The 16,650-nt window shown below is 42.3% G+C and overlaps 1 protein-coding gene across 7 annotated transcripts in view; it reads left to right on the top strand.

Annotated features, from left to right (window-relative positions):
• The window catches only part of RARS2 (arginyl-tRNA synthetase 2, mitochondrial), a 39,549-nt gene extending 23,335 nt beyond the window's left edge, over nucleotides 1–16,214 (top strand). For 4 of the 7 annotated variants that reach the window (XM_074862038.1, XM_074862037.1, XM_074862035.1 and 1 more), the window contains 9 exons: nucleotides 9–69; nucleotides 4,190–4,266; nucleotides 5,621–5,745; nucleotides 9,606–9,673; nucleotides 9,773–9,882; nucleotides 10,875–10,970; nucleotides 13,708–13,782; nucleotides 14,660–14,723; nucleotides 16,067–16,214. In XM_074862038.1, the coding sequence (XP_074718139.1) occupies nucleotides 9–69; nucleotides 4,190–4,266; nucleotides 5,621–5,745; nucleotides 9,606–9,673; nucleotides 9,773–9,882; nucleotides 10,875–10,970; nucleotides 13,708–13,782; nucleotides 14,660–14,723; nucleotides 16,067–16,153 (763 nt within the window). In that variant the 3' untranslated portion in view covers nucleotides 16,154–16,214. Of the gene's footprint in view, nucleotides 1–8; nucleotides 70–4,189; nucleotides 4,267–5,620; nucleotides 5,746–9,605; nucleotides 9,674–9,749; nucleotides 9,883–10,874; nucleotides 10,971–13,707; nucleotides 13,783–14,659; nucleotides 14,724–16,066 lie in introns of those variants that run through there. The other 3 variants (XM_074862039.1, XM_074862040.1, XR_012628082.1) reach the window with 3 other exon arrangements.
• Nucleotides 16,215–16,650: the final 436 nt, after the last annotated feature.

Genomic DNA, 16,650 nt, shown 5'->3' with positions numbered 1-16,650 from the left:
TCTTTCAGAGATCTTGCTGCTGCTATAGACCGAATGAATAAGCATAATTGTGATACTATGATTTACGTGGTAAGTAATTCTAGATTCACCGAATACTTTTGATCCTGACTCTGTGCAGTAATCCAGGGGGCAGCCTGTTGCTCACAATATGACTTGGACACATGGCAGTTTTGGCAGTAAAATAAATGCCCTTACTGCCCAGCAGCTGTGCCTCAATGTGGCAGTGTTTCATGGTTCTGTTTCAGAATGGTTGAAAAATCAGCTCTGGAGTTATTCTCCACTATAAAAATTCATCGCAATTCATTTTAAAGGAACTTTTACTCAACTGACATTGTATTTTCTGTATAAATGTTGTAATTAATATTTAAACAAGTCAGAAAAAGATGTTAGTGTTATAAAGGGTTGTAAAATGTTAATTTAGAAATTAATGGTCTAAAATGAATCTAAGTCTACTCTAAAGTCCTGATACCTTATCTGAAATGTAAATTTTTATGGCTTTGAACAGTGCCCCAGTTTCATTATGTAGAAATCGCACATAAAGTACTGCTTAATCAATCTGGATGAAGCAGTTGTAGACGGGGAATCTTTTTACATTTCTTGGTTTGACTGTTTTGCTTTTTAACAATTCCAACAGTATCAGTAATGAATAGCAGGATTATCTCACTTGTGTGAAACTCTTTTTTGCTCTAGTATTACCAAGGACTTATCACATGATGCTTTTAAATCTTCTTTTTCTCAGCTTTAGAAAAAAAATATTTTGAAAACTATGTTCTTTCATGTAAAGTCAGTTAATAACATGTGGAAAAAATCTGCATGTTGTTTGTGATGTGTTTGGCAATGCCCATATAGCTTCTCTGGTACAGCTTTTTCAAAAGTCAGTATAATGTGATTCAGGGGAGGGGGAGAGTTCAATAAGCATAAAATTAAATACACAGATAGTTTAAAGTGTGGCTTTTAGTTACATTCCTCCTTTTATTTTTCTTCGGGAAGTTTCCAGTAGCTTACCATTCCTACATATGGTCATAGAACAGGGATTTTTTAGTTGTGTTTTTTTGGGGGGAATCGCTTGGTTTTGGCAGGAGTTTTTTTGCCTCAACTGCCTGGAACGTAGTAAGTTCACGGGAATCAAAATGCAGTGTGGCTGTGAAAGTGCAGTGCATTAGGAATTACCCAAGTTTCCTGTCTTGTTCATGTGGGTAGGTAATTATTTGTATTTCTTATGCCGTGAGGTAGTAGGGACCAAGGGAAAAGGAACAATTAGAAAGAAAATCATTGAGTGGGTATTTTGCACAAATTAGGGTATGGGCTGCATGTTAAGCTCATGGAGTGAGGAAGTATAGAAGCAATAGCTTGAGCTGACTGGCTGCTCAGAGCTGAACTCCAGTTAACTGTTTACTTCCTTGCCTGGGCCTCTTTGTTCTGCTCCTAGTCCGAACAGATACACAGCAAAACTGGACTGTGATGCCATCAATGTGTCCGTTATAATCAATGTCCCATTCAAGTTGGAAATGACAGATCAGCCTGTCTAGTCCTGTTCTCTCAACCTCGCTAAGGTTTCATAGTTTTTTGGATGACATGGTTAGTATTTTTATCACTTCTGACTTTCTGAGGACTGAAAAAGTGGGTCATAAAATCAGAGGGCGGTAACATAAACTGTTAGGAGAGTTTGTGGGACAGTTGGCCTGATGAGGGAGCTGCCAGCCTTGTTGAGCTTTGCTGCTGTTTTGTGGCAGGACTTTGTAGTGGGTTAGGACTTTACTCAGTGTTACCAGAGGCTGGAGAACTTACTGGATTTAATTGAGAACACTGATGATTTTAGTCTTTAATTATTTAAACACAAATGTATTTCAGAATCCTGATCTTTACAAGAAAATTATTTAGAGGCTCTTGAGTCTTATTTCATAAGATCATCTTATTTTCATCAGATCAACTTGTTTAAAATAACACTGAATTGGTTAATTAGTTGTAATGCTGTAAATCAGTGCATTCACCAATTTACATTTTAAGAAAATCCTACTTATTTTATAAAAATGCAGTGATATGAGCAAAATATTAAAAACATTTTAAAATATGTGACATATTATTAAAGAGGTACTAAGATTCTGTTGAATATTGTACTCGAAACAGGAGATGAAAATGCCTTTATATGTGAAGAATTAGATATAATCCACACTGTGAGACTGTAAACTTCTCCCTTAAAGATAACCACTTGGATTACATTTAGACCTGTATCATTTTGGGGTCTGTAAGGAAAAAATTGCCATTTTTCATAACATGAATCTTCTTTTTGAGCATCTGTGTTATTTTTGCCATGCTGTGAAGCTATGAAGAAAAAGTAGTTTTATGAAATGCTAGTGTCTGCAGGTTCATCTTTTCTCCCTACTTACACACTCGTGTTTTGAGTATTACTTTTAGGCAGAGATTAAGTTGTATGGTACTCCTAGTATTTACTTCTATCCTTCTTAACAAATTTGATTTTCATGCAATCTAAGTTATGTGGATTGTTCAAGTATAATAAACACTCATTGTTACACTTCTTGCAGTATCACACAGCATCCCAAAAACACAGGAGTTGATGCTTAGTTTCCAGGTGGCCAGCTGAAACCTGGAATTCAGCTCGTACTGACTGATAGGTATTCTTATCTTGGCCTCTCTTTTCATGTTCTTATTTCCATGGGAGTTTAAAGAATTATTAAAAAAAGCTATTAGATTATTATTAGATTATTTTCTATTAATGATTTTTAATGTTCTTTTGTATGCTATTTCTATATGCATTGGTCAAGACAAGTAATTACAAACTTAAGTGGGCTTTTAGTTTAGTTTTAGCTGAAAATTCTGCTTGGTGAACAGTCATGAAGAAGCAGTTAAGTTCAGAAGGATTGGAGTCTTGTCACTCATGAGTTGTCACAATACCTACTCACAAAAGACTGCAGTCCTTCAAAGAGGCTTTTAAACGCTGTGATCGTGGTCCAGGTGGTGAGGGACATGCTGTTGTGCACACAAAACAAAACCAGTTTCTGTCATGGAATGTATAATCTCTTGTAAAACAGGAGAATAGAGATACATTCTGACCTAGAGAGAAGCAGGGGAAACAGCAAGGCAGCCTTGGCCAGTACAGTGAGCTGGCCTTCATCTAAACTTTGTAAAGTTTGTTCTGAGATCTTTTAGCAAGAGAGATCTGGCTTTGTTACAAATACAGAGAGTTTCTCTCATATGTGAGGTGTGTGAAAAAGAGCTTGGAAGGCCTTGTTTGAACTGCTGACCACCACTATTCATTTATCAGCCTTGCTCATGCATCGGCACAGAGAGAGGTGATGCATAGGAGCGGAACAGGTTATGAGAAACTGAAAGAGGAGGCAGGTGCCTGAAGCTTGATACAGTGGTAGAGCTGAGAAAAAACACAGATAAGCACTTCACTCACTGCTCATTCCCTGTCTTGGAACACCAACCAAATAAGGAAATAGTGGTTATTTGGTTATCACTGCAGTGTTTTTTAAGGAGGGATAAAGGCACGCTTGAGTGATGTAGTCAAAGCAACTGGGTAGGAAAGTGAACTTCATAGCAACAGCTGTAGCTAGAAATACATGTGAAGATCATTGTTAGACATAAACTGCCATCAGAAACTGCTTTAAGTCACAGGAGAGAGTAATTGGAAATGGAAGAGAGCACAAGATGCATAATTAATATGAAAATGTGACCATTTATACTTTTTAATTATACATCTGACTTATGATGTAAAACTCCACAAATCACGCTGGAGACAATAGAAACCAGTGGGTTCTAGAGACAGAGAGCTTAAAGAGGTGTTCTGTTTCTAAGCCAAAGGAACCTTAAATGAGAATATAACAAGAGCAGCAAGGTTCTGAGGTGAAAATCGAGGCATTTTGTTCAATGGGCAGCTCACAGATTATGTGAAACTGGAGAACATCAAGGTTGCATTTCACTTCATGGCTTTGCCTTCATGACCTAGGACTAATCATTTTTGAAAAGGTAGATTACTTTTTCTAATGAGATGCAAAATGCCATTGCCATAGATTCCAGCTGTTATATTTTTCAAGAAGAGCCTGTCTTTGCTGTCATTGCAGTGATTTACTGGCACAGTATCTGTGGTGTTATGTGTTTGTGTGTTAAAAGCTAATCCTTACCAAACTTGCAGTGTTTTCTGATTTGCACCAATTCTGTTCCTTAGACAGATAAGAGTCAAAGTAATCACTTTCAACAATTGTTCCAAATACTGAAGCTCATGGGTTATGACTGGGTAGAAAGGTATGTATTTATGAATCTAAATTATATACCTCTTTTTTTTTTTTTTTTTTAAAAAAAAGAATGGATAACATGTACATTGGAATTTCAGTGGAGTGCTCTTTTGAAGAAAATCTCCTGATTGTGTCCACCTACCACCATAGTGTAGCACACATCATGTAGGCATTTTCGATGAAACTAAGCTACAAGATGCGCTGCTGGTGTGCAACTAATAAACTCCAGAGTGCGAGCAGACATTTGGCCCGTAGGACCCAACTAATGCTAGTCCAATAAAGAGGAAAAAATAAGAAAACAAACCCTCAGAATTGTGTGCAAAGTGGGCCTCGGGTCCTTGGCACCAACCTTTTCATTCTATACGTCAGCTCCTGCTGGTCTGCTTTATTTGCGAATGGAGACATTGCCATGTGTTCAGGATGTGAAAAACAGCCCTGTCTATCATTTAAACAGGTCTTTCATAACAGCTTAATGTGAAAAAGGGAAACAGTCTTTCAGAGACTTTATGGCAGAGCTTCTGGAATACTGTGTGATCGCATATTAAATGATTACTTCTTGAAGTATGATATTTTAGCAGAATCTGAATCTGAGTTTGAATCATGCTTCAGGCTTGAAGTATCTATTGCAGGGAAATGTTTCCCCACTGTTATTCATTGTAATTATCAATCTTTTTAGCAATCTGAGCAAAGGTCAATAATGGATCTGCAGACTAAATCATATTCCTCTCTGACAGACTCCATGTCTTTTGTGGCAAAATATAGGATTTTAGCCTTCAGCAATACTAGTCTGCCTCCTTCCACAGTGCTTAACGTTGCACTAAGCACGTGGTGCTTAGTTGCCAGCTAGAGTGAAACCATGATGGTCCTTAGGTTATGGATCCAGAATAATGCTTGGGATTATTGTTATTGTGAGCAGAAGCAATGAATGTTTTATTATTAGCAATGATTAATTACACTTTCAGTTTAATGTGGCCACAATAGAATTATTATGACTCCCTTTCTAATCTCATTAACAGATCTGTGTTGCCACAGTAATTTGATCTGTCTACATCCTGCCTCTCCTCAATTTATTGCAATCTATTGCATTGAGTCCTCTGTACTAAAGCTAGTAGTGAGAGGTTCCCACGAGCACGTAAATGACCAGGTTATCATAATTCTGATCATAATTTTCCCATTATATAATAAGTATGGAGCTTTGGTTGCTGAAATGAGAGTTACTGATTATATCACCAAGCTTCCCACGTTGGAGCGCTATTTATTCAGCTGTTATTGCTGTTTCCTGGTAAGAATCCAGCTCTGAACAAAACTGCAAACATTTCTCTTGATTAGAATGTAATTTTAGGTCCTGCTGCTTTTCAACACAGGTGCCAGCATGTGTCTTTTGGTCTAGTTCAAGGGATGAAGACTCGGAGAGGAGAAGTAATTTTCCTGGAGGATGTTTTAAATGAAGTTCGCTCAAGGATGTTAGAAAACATGGCTTCCACAAAAAGTTAGCTATTTCAGGTCTTATTAATTTCTTTTGATGTTCTGTGTGGATCAAAACCATTTCGTCTTTTCTACCCTTTGCTTTTCCCTGCATCAGACTAATCGCAGTCATATACCCTGATCTGTGAACTTTTTGTATCTCCCATAATATAAACAATGTTAAAATGATCATTTGCAACTCTGTGAATTTCCCTAAATTACAGATTTGCAAATCTTAACATTCAGTGAAATTAGCATGCTTTTGCACTGGGAAGGAAGTACCTGCCTTTGGGGAATAAGAGTTCCTTTTTTATGGAGGAACAAACTGGTCAATAGTGGGGTTGGGGCTGCAGTTCAGGGAACAGTCAGACCTCATCCAAAGGATTTGTAGCTCCAACAGTTTTCTCTGGCAAGATTGACTGTAGCTTGTCTGCAACTACTGCCTTGTCATCCTCCCAGCGTCATGACTGTTTCCGGAGTCCCCAGGAGGTCACTGCTCTGCAGCAGAATCTGCTGAAGGGGGATGTTTGCCTGCACCTCGGGCAGTGGCTCTAGAGCTGTTTCCTCTTGACGCAGTAAAGATTCAAGCGGTTCCCAGTGAAATGCTGCCCCCTCTTGTGCTTTCTGGAGTTAGGTGCTGAATTGACTCAGTGAACTGATCTGGTTGAGTAGTGTGCATCTTCCTTCCTCTGCCTCCTCGACTTTTTAAATCCAGATAATTTTGCTTGTAGAGTGGACAAGGAGAAGGGGGGCAGGCAGAGTGATAGAAGGGTGACCCTCGATTCAAACCAGTTTTACAGCAGAGAGGAATGGAGCTTAGAGCTTCAGTTTAAAGGTTAGTATCATAGCTGAGTGTAAAGCAAACTTATTTTTATGCTGGATTGAACTGACACAGCAGAGGTACAGACCCGTGTTTCATTGCACAAGCAGTAGGCAGAACAGCTAAAAGAAGTAATGTGTTCGGATGGCACTGCAGCATTACCCAGAGCTTATCCCTTAGATCCTAAATCCTACCTATGCTTGTAGAAGTTTTTCCCCTTATGGTTCAATTGCTGCCTTACTTCCCCTTTCCTAAATTAAAATCATAAATCCCTGACTCATAGCAATGTCCTCAATGTCTGAAAAGTGTTTGGAATCACAGTGAAAGATATTACAAATTTGTGTGTGGCATCAAAATGCCTCAGTGTCATTGAAAAGATTTTGGGAGTTGGGCATTTAACAGCTAATGCTGGCTTTAAAAATCATGCCTGTGCAGAGCTGGAGCTGGTTAAATACCTTTGTATAGACTCTTTTCTTGCTATTAGATGTACACAGTTCTTCTGCTATTTAAGTTTCCATTATTGGCATCCTTTTCTGCTCATCTCATTGAATCCTGCTGTCCCTATCAATCCTCTGTATAGTGCCTATTTCCTTTGCTGCTTTGCTTTCTCTTAGATAGCTTTGTCTGTGTCTCATCAAACATCTAAACAAAAGCCTGAATTCTGAGACAGTTGTTCTATTTTGAAACAAATCTCAGTTATGACATGTAATAATGTAATTTAAACACGTTTGTCTTTTTGAATGAATAGCCAATCTGAGACTTCTCAGGGCTATGAACTATTCCCACACTTTTTAAGCTTAGTTCTTTCTGAATTTTGTATATAGCAAAGGTATGAGTAGTATGAACTACTCAAAGTTGTCCCAGTTGGCTTTGCTGACCTTAGCACATTGCTAAGTAGAACAGATTTACCTTGTAAAAGACTATGGCAAGAATCCTCCTTTCTCTCCAGTAGAGACAAACAGGAAGAGGAGACCCTGGTAGAGCACACTGTGATCTGAGTTTAAAAATAGAAAGCGTTATGTATATCAAAAGCATCACCTTTTTACTAGGCAAGGTTGCGGGTCCAAACACAAGTAATTGAATTCCCAGAAAATCCAGTATCTAAAGTGCTGTTATGTAGGCTAGTTTCCTGTACTTCTGATGAACTAGAGCACCAGCTTGGTCCTGTGAACTTCCCTGTGAGACAGGGAATGAAACAGGCCCTTCGGTGAATTTCTATAAACAACAGCATGCTGCTTGTCTGCTGAAGAATATCCCTAGAGTTGTGAAAAAGCTGGAAATAGCTTTGCAGTCATGTCTCTGCAGCTGTTCTGAGGATATTTTCTCTTAGACTATTCCAGATTAATTAGGGTTTGTAATGATAGACTTAAGTTCAGTCTATTTAGAGCAGCTTTGGAGAAGTTCTTGTCATGTGTACCCAGGGAGAAGGACAAATCTTGCCTGACTAATCTAGTGGCCTTCTATGATGGAGTGACTGCATCAGTGGACAAGGGAAGAGCTATGGATGTCATCTACCTGGAGTTATTGTGTAAGGGCTTTGATAGGTCCCCCACAACATTCTTGCCTCTAAACTAGAGAGATATGGATTCAATGTATGGACTGTTAGATGGATAAGGAATTGGCTGGATGGCCATGTCCAAAGAGTTATAGGTCAGTGGCTCAATGTCCAAGGTGAAAACCAGTAGCAAGCGGTGTCCCTCAAGGGTTCGTACTGGGACCAATACTATTTGATATCTGCATCAATGACACAGACAGTGGGATTGAGTGCACCCTCAGCAAGTTTGCACATGACACCAACCTGAGTGGTGCAGTTGATTCACTGGAGGGAAGGGATGTCATCCAGAGGGACCTGGACAGGCTCGAGGACTGGGCCTATGCGAACCTCATGAAATTCAACAAGGCCAAGTACGAAGTCGTGCACATGGGTTGGGGCAATCACCAGTATCAGTACAGACAGGGATGAATGGATTGAGAGCAGCGCTCCAGAGAGGGACTTGGGGGTACTGGTGGATGAAAAATTGGACATGAGCTGGCAATGTGCGCTCGCAGTCCTAAAAGCCAACTGTACCCTGGGCTGCATCAAGAGAAGTGTGGCCAGCAGATCAAGGGAGGTGATTCTCCCCCTCTACTCTGCTCTCATGAGACCCCTCCTGGAGTGCTGTGTCCAGCTCTGGGGCCCCCAGTACAAGGAAGACACGGACCTGCTTGAGTGGGTCCAGGGGAGGCCACAAAAATGATCAGGGGGCTGGAGCACCTGCCTTATGAGGACAGACTTTTTTACCAGGGCCTGTAGTGATAGGACAAGGAACAACAGTTTCAAACTGAAAGAGAGTAGGTTTAGATTGGAAGGAAGAAATTCTTTGCTGTGAGGGTGGTGAGACACTGGAACAGGCTGTCCAGAGAAGCTGTGGCTGCCCCCTCCCTGGAAGTGTTCAAGGCCAGGTTGGACGGGGCTTTGAGCAACCTGGTCTAGTGGAAGGTGTCCCTGCCCATGGCAGGGGGGTTGGACTGGATGATCTTTAATGGTCCAGCCAACCCAAACCATTCTGTGATTCTCTCAGTTCAGATTCTCTTGAGTATAGTCATTTTAGGTCTCTACAGTGGATGGTGTGAATACTCCCTAAATGTACTTCTGAATGCTCCATTAGCTATTGGAACAATTTTTCTTAGACTATTTATGCCCCCATATCACTTGGAGTTTATCAGTTTTTAAACAAGATCTGAATTGCCTTGTCATTCTCTTCCTGATCTTAGACATTGGCTGTCTGAATTGTGAAGAGGAATTCAGTGTAGTCTATCCAGCCTGTTGCAATGAACCCTTCTAACCTTACAATCTGCATTACACATACTAGGGGAAGTGGGGAAAAAGCCCATGTGAAACAGCTGTATCTCAGCTTTTAAGAAAGATTTATATCCTGGACTTCTTGCTGTATGCATCTTGACAATTTCCATATTGCTAGTTCACAGTTTTAGAAGATGCTGTTTTATTGGCATCTCCAAGCCTGAGCATGGGAGTTGTTACGCTACTATGGACTTGTGATTTCTTTTTCTCCATTTCTCTTCAGCAACCAAAGAGATAGAAGACCCTATGGAGACAGCAGAGAAAGTTGGTCTTGCGGCACTAATAATTCAGGTGAGTCTGAGCTGCCTCCCAAAGTGTTTGCATCTTCTGTGAAAAAGTAAAAGTTGAGGTGGAGAGACATATCTAGGTGACATTAATTTATTGTTCCAGGACTTCCAGGGCCTTCTGTCATCGGATTATCAGTTTAGCTGGGATCGAGCTCTTCAAAGTCGTGGAGATACAGGCGTGTTCTTGCAGTACACCCATGCCAGACTCCACAGGTAAGAGGAGCATTTGTATGCAGAAGTACAGTTTGACGTGTATTTTAACCTTACTAACTTACTGCTTTGTTAAGTAGTAGTGTTGACTCCTATCCTAAATATGACAGATGTTCACTTTTTCAGCAGAGGTGTGAGTTTACGATAGGAATCACTGAGACTTCCCAGAAGAGCAAGCCAATTAAAATGAAATTTCCACCTCATTTCCACAGGGTTGAACTAACTGTCCATGTACTTTCTCAGTTCTAGGAACAGCCTCTCTGCGTGGCTGGTGTCAGTAATGAAGAATGGTGACCCTAAGATTAAGGAAACTGATGTAAAAATGCCCATACTTGTAAATTATACCAAATCACAGAATGTAGACGGTTTTGGCTACTGCTGTAGCTAGGGGGTTTTTTTAACATTCTGTTATTTCCCACGGTTGGTGACCAAGGTTAAAAGCAGACCCTTTGCTGTTGACCCAGGCCAGTTTGAACAGTTTTATCAATTGTAGCGATTTGTCAGAGCATTTTTAATGCAGACATTGATATGTATTTTCAGAAAAGCATGTAGGAGACCTTCCTGGATCAGCCCAAAGGTCTGTACCAACCTGGTACTCTGAGGCAATGGTAACCGGAGATGGTGTTCAGGGAGAGCATGCAAGCCCGGTCCCTTCTGTAGTCTGTTCCTCTTGTACTCTCTTTTCATCTAGGAATTGGTGGTACTAGGGTACCGGTACCAGGGGAGTGACTACCTCCCTGCTCCTTTTAGCATCCGCTTCTGGATATGGAGTGTGGTCCATGCACATCTCTAATCCTGTTGATACTAAATGGCTAGCACAGATTTTAATTTTTTTATCTTGGGTTGAAGTCAGCTAGTCTGTCTCAGTGTTCCATTCTGCTTGAGCAGAAGATGCCTACCCTTTTTTCTTGAAAACACAAATTACTGTTTTTCTCATTCAGCTTTGCTAACAAGAGTTTTTCATCCAACATTTGTTTTTCATTTTTACATTTTAGTTTAGAACAGATGCATGGGAATGAGCAGCTAACTGACATTAATGTGGCGTGCTTGCAAGAGCCAGATGCCATCTCTGTTCTTCAGCATCTTCTCAGGTTCGTCTAGTTTTCTTTCCAAATACCAGTTCCCTTAAAATAAACTTCTGGATTTGCTGCCAGCCTGTTGAGCAGACACAGACTGCACGATCATAAGAGAAAAATGGCTATTTCAGGCAATGCCTTGTCTGTTGGGTCACACTGATTGCAATGGTAGCCCTCGCTTGAAACTTTTGTGGACTTTAGAAGCCATATCAGGGAAAAAGCAATATTTGGAACGCACTCTGTGTACATAAGCCTCTTAATTATTTCTTGTCTTCACAGAAATATGCTAAGCTCTATATAAATATTAGCTGCAGATTTGCTTGGTCCCTCTTGTTCTGTTTTTGTCATGTGGGAAAGGGGAGAAGAAGTGCTCCTGGGTGAGGTGAAATGGAGTATGTGCATGCACATTCAGTAGCTCAACATCCTTCAGAGCGACTGAACATACACAACTAATACCTGTTAATAGCAGTAATGTTCTTCATTAACTCAGTCCTAAAGTTGAGCAGTTTCTGTTTTCATTATTTCATAGGTGTAATTAAAATACAGGGGAGTTGTCCAGGCTGTGCAGCCTGTGATGGAGTTGGAACTAATTGCGGCTTTCAGAATTCCTAGTGAGAGGTCCTGTGTACCACATTGCGCACTGCACGGTGCCAGAGTTAACTCCTTTGGCCACACTATGGCCTTCTTGAGGACATCTGTCTAAACTTCAGACTTCCAAAAATCATTCCAGAGTCCTGGGTGGCTCCTTTCAGCCTGCAGCTGTAGGTTGCAGAGTCCTGCATTAACTGTAGTTGCCTCAAGAGGTCTGCCTGCAGTTTATCGTATGCTCCATGCTCTCTTGAGCAACAGCAAGACAGCCAGCACTCTCAATAAGACCAGTAGTATCTTATTTATACAGTGCAACTGTATTCCACAGAAAACTCAAGGGTCGTTTCTTGGTTTTTATGAGATCAGTGTATAGCTGCCTGTCTTGTGTGTGAAAACTGACAGGGTTAATGTATTTCAGGTTGATTTGCAGGGATCACTGCATCCCAGATACATGTCCATTTTCAAACAGAGGTTGTTGCTCCACAGCGGAGCTCTTGTTTTCATAGAGCTTCAGGTCTGCTTATTGCAAAGGCCTTGTGAGTCTGGCCAGGCATCACATGGAATCTCTATGAAACATCTCCTGGGGCCTTTGCTTCCAGCAGAAGGTAGTATTTACATTATCCATTAGACCAGGCACTCAGTGGCTAACAAACTCAGGTTTAAATATCCCATGATTTCAGGAGTAACAATTACTGTTCAGTCCTCCTTGTGAGTTGCCATGAGTGGATTCTTCTTGAAAAATCTCCATGATAAACACTCCTGAGTTGTCAGAAGCCCACATCCCGTGGCGCTGCTTCTGCTGTTTGAAAAGCTACGAAACATTTGCCCTTAAAATTAGCTGACCAGTTCCGAATACCATTAACTTTGCAGACTAATGAATAGGAGATTGCAGGTAGCATGTATATCCTGGCAAAAGTGGACTTATTTAACTCATAAAATAATCGAACAAGTTGCTGTAGGCCAACATTGAAATGGCAACTTCATGAAACAACAGAGTTGGTATGAAAAGAGGGCCCCTTCATTTGATACTAACTTTGTTGCTTAATGGCTGTTTGATGGTGCTTGTTAAATTACTAGTAGTTTTGGTATACCTACATCGCTGTCTCTGCAGGCCCAGGAGCTGCTGGTGTCTATGTTGTCCCTGAGGCAATGCAGAGGTTCCCCTGATTTTCTCTCTCTCTCACTCATCTGTTCGGCAGTGCTATAAAGGCAGGGACCTCCCTGTTTGAATGGCGGCCGCGGGGCTGTGCTGGCTGTGTTGAGGTGCTGAATGCACACGTAAGAGACATTTTTGTAGCTTATGCGCCAAGGAAATGGGGAGTGCTCCCTCCCTGGTGCTCTAGCTCCTACGTGACCACCGAGCCCTCATTATCAGAGCTCACTCCCTGGTTCTCCTGCAGCTTGCCTCTAAAGGAGGAAGATCCCAGGGAAGCTCAGCATGGGCACACTGGGGGCGGTGGGCCTAGGAGCTGAGCAAAGACCAGGAAGTCCACTCCACACTTTGAGTTTGAAATCTGTTCAGCCTCAGAGGTGTTGGGAACTTCTTGCAGGCTGTGAAAAAGAGGATGTGCACAAGTGGACAGCAGAACACCTGAAGAAAAAACATGGATCTCCATAACTCTGCCTGTATTACCCAGTTTAATACTGTATTACATAAGTCGCTTTTATTCCAGGATTATGTAAACCCACTTTGTTTTTCTCTTTTCTAATGTTACAAGATTCCTTTTAGCTGTATAAAATTCTAAGCTGCATTTACTAAAGGCAACATCCTCTAAGGGACTATTTTGACTGCCTTAGTTATTTAATACATGCTTTTTGCTCCTAGGAACTTACAATTAGTGCTGAAATGTAAAACCAGACATAATGTTCCAGGAGCAAATATAGCTCTCGTGTTCTCCCAGCTATAGCCTGTCTCCCCGAGCTCTGCCATCTACAGTGTTTGCATGATGAGGAGCAGAAGCAATCTCCTTCAATAATAAGTGAACGAGGAAGGAATAATCAATTGTGTGCTGATTACATGGTTTAGGTCTGGTTCAGATTTTTTTTGATAATTCTGCAGTTGTGGTTGTGTGTTCGTTCTGATTTAAGCAAGTGTGATGAGCCTTCTATCTGAGTACGCCTTCCTAGCACTTTAACACCAATCAATCTTTTTCTTTCTTCACAGGTATGATGAGGTCCTGTATAGATCTTCTCAGGATCTGCAACCCAAGCACATTGTCAGCTACCTCCTCACACTCAGGTAAGGTGGTTGCAGATAGCGTCTGTCTCCAGTAAGGACAGGTCTTCCTGAGCCAGCTCTGCTGCCCTCACATCTGCACTACTTTGAAGATTAAAAATAGGGGGAAGATGTAAATTTGTGGGACAGCTTCTCTGGAGCAGGAAAGGTATAAAGTAGGATAACAAATAATATAATAAACGGTAGAGATCAAGGTTGGAACCAGGAACAAAGGAGCCAGAAGCCTCCTCAGAAACTAATTACTTTCAAGAAAAAAGAATTACTTGGCTGCAACCCAGTGTCTGAACCCAAAATCATGCTGGACTAATTGTATCTTAAAAGAGCAGATTTGAGCTAATAATATGCTCTCAAATCTCAGAATTTCAGGTAGGAAATTTTGCCCAAACCCCTTTTAACCACTGATCTCAGCCTGTGTGTTGAGATGGCCGAAGCATATTATTACTGTAAGTCACGGTGCCTATGTGAGCTCTGTAGGGAGGGTCCCCACAGGGACCTGTCTGATTTAACAGCACAGTGAAGCACTGGAGTATATTTGCTGGAGGAAACTTTAGAACCTGTGTATGGGGAACGCTTTAACAAGGTAAGGAAAATTGTGTAAGGAATCACGCACCTTGGGAATGACAAGGCAGGCTCTCAAGGATCTTTCTTTTTTGTGGAGGGAATGGAGAGAATATTTTGGAGTTATTTTATGAGCATTGAGTTGTTGATGGCATGCCCTGACAACATGCAGGCTACAGAAGACTATGCCCTCCCTCAGCCGGGTGAAAGAGGCTGTTGGGGAGAAGCCTGTGGCGGTTCCGTTGCTCCCTGTAGCCCATCGCACTGCTGTGCTCAAGAGACTTGCTCATTCTCATCATTCTCACCATGTTTTCCGTTTCAGCCATCTGGCAGCCGTGGCACATAAAACCCTTCCTGTGAAAGGCAGCACCCCTGAACTAGCCCAGGTACGGCACAGCGCTGTTCCGTGGCCTGAGTCTGTGCGGGGCGTCCCGGAGGGTCGATCGCTCGGGCTGCGCCAAGGCAGCTGCACAGCCGCTGCAGGCAGGGGAGCTGCCCGGCTGGCTCTCCGCGGGCAGCGCTGCCGTGGGAAGGCAGGGACTGCTCCCAGGCCGGGCCTTCTGGGAAGAGTGGCTCTGCCTCATCTTCCCAAAAAAGACTCCGCCACAAGGACAACTGCTCCACACCCAGTCAAACCCCTTGCCTTCTCATCACCCTTCCTTCTGAACTTAATTTGCGGGTTAATTTCTGATGGTTTCCTTCAGTGGTTACAGGGGAAGACAGAATTATGAGGTAACTTAATCTGTCTCCTCCCTCTTGCCACCTACATATCCCAAGTTGTCTGTGTTGCCTTTCCAGCGAAAGCAGGGAGGCTGACAACTGTTAATGTGCAGTTCCAAAGAGATGCAAATTATTTTCTACGGATCTCCCAGGCAATGTTTGACCCCTTAACTCAGTAATGATATACTAATTACACTGCCTTTATTTTCTCTTTCCCTTCTTATTTTCTCTTTCATCTATTTCAAAAGTAGTTACCTAGCTGACTGTGGTTGGAATTCACATCTAAGTGTTGAACTGTGTTGTGGGGAAAAACATTTCAGTGGAATTTGATGGAGCTGCACTCTGTATTTGAGCTTAGATGCTGTAGGTTTTCCTTCCTGCCTTTGAAGATGGGCTAAGACAGTCCAAGCTACAGGGAAAATTTCAGTTCCTTATCCTGTTAAAAGATATTTCTAAATATCTTACAGTGTGATAGCTTTCAAGAACTACTATTTTTGGAGCAAGGTTGATAGAGCCTTCCCAAACAGGCAGCTGTGTAACAGCCAAGGCACTGACAAGGAGGAGTGACATTTTTAAAGCAGCCTGTAGCTGCTTGCCAGCCTCTAACTCAGGCACAGTGAGAGAAGGGATTCCGGCATATCCTCAGGCTGTACCAGCCTGGGATGCATGAAAGATTATTCACTTTTTAGTCACTGCTAGCTCTCCTGCAGGCATCGCCTCTGCTCGCTCTGCCCAGAGGGTACCAGACTGGGCTGGACACCCTTTCCAGCTTCCCTTTGTTGACAAAGTGTCTCTCTGTTGACACTGCCGTGGGCAGGTGTGAATCCTGCCAGCGCTGGTGTGTTACTCAGTACTCAGCTTATGTGCGTGTCTGAATCCCAGCGCCCTGCCTGTGGACAGAGGATGAGCAGTGTTCCCACCTCTGGCAGGCTGCTCCTAACTGCTGTCCTGAGAGCTGTGCCCTGTTCTGTAGCAATACCATAAGCTGACGGCTGTTCTCCTTTTCCAGGCAAGGCTCTGTCTCTTCCAAGCTGCACGCTCGGTTCTAGCCAACGGAATGAAACTTCTTGGCATTACACCTGTAACTCAAATGTAATGAGGCTCTGTGTGCAATGTAAAAGTCACATCTTTTAGTAAAAGAATTTTTTCCAAGATAATATACTGTCCCGTGTGTCATTGCTAATGCAGTCTGGAAACTCTCTGTCTGCTCTTGAAGGTTTGTACGCTCTGGCCCATGCATGGCACAGCCCTGGGGGGAGCCAGAGCTGTCACAGTCGCTTTCTCCCAGGCACGTGGCATTTCCCATAAGAGAGCTGTGCTGCCCCAAGCAACTGACGCTCTCCCCTCCTGCGGTTTCCCTTGTGTACACCAGCTACAGGTGCTCTGTAACAAAGGGAGTGAGTCAGACCATGCTGGAGAATTTTCTTCCTGTGTGTTGCACTGCACTCCCCCTTCAGTAACTTTAGCCAAGATCAGCTGCCAAACCTGTCACGCTGACGTGATGACCAGGCAGAAGAGGGGCTGCTGCCCAGCCGGTGGAGCAGGAACCACCCGTGGCACTCCCTCAGCACCATACACACGAGAAGCCCCGAT

Source organism: Strix uralensis, chromosome 3 (assembly GCF_047716275.1).
Source record: "Strix uralensis isolate ZFMK-TIS-50842 chromosome 3, bStrUra1, whole genome shotgun sequence".
In the NCBI taxonomy this organism is placed as follows: Eukaryota; Metazoa; Chordata; class Aves; order Strigiformes; family Strigidae; genus Strix; species Strix uralensis.
Note: the sequence above shows the minus strand (reverse complement) of the source record. Positions and strands in the feature narration are given on the sequence as shown.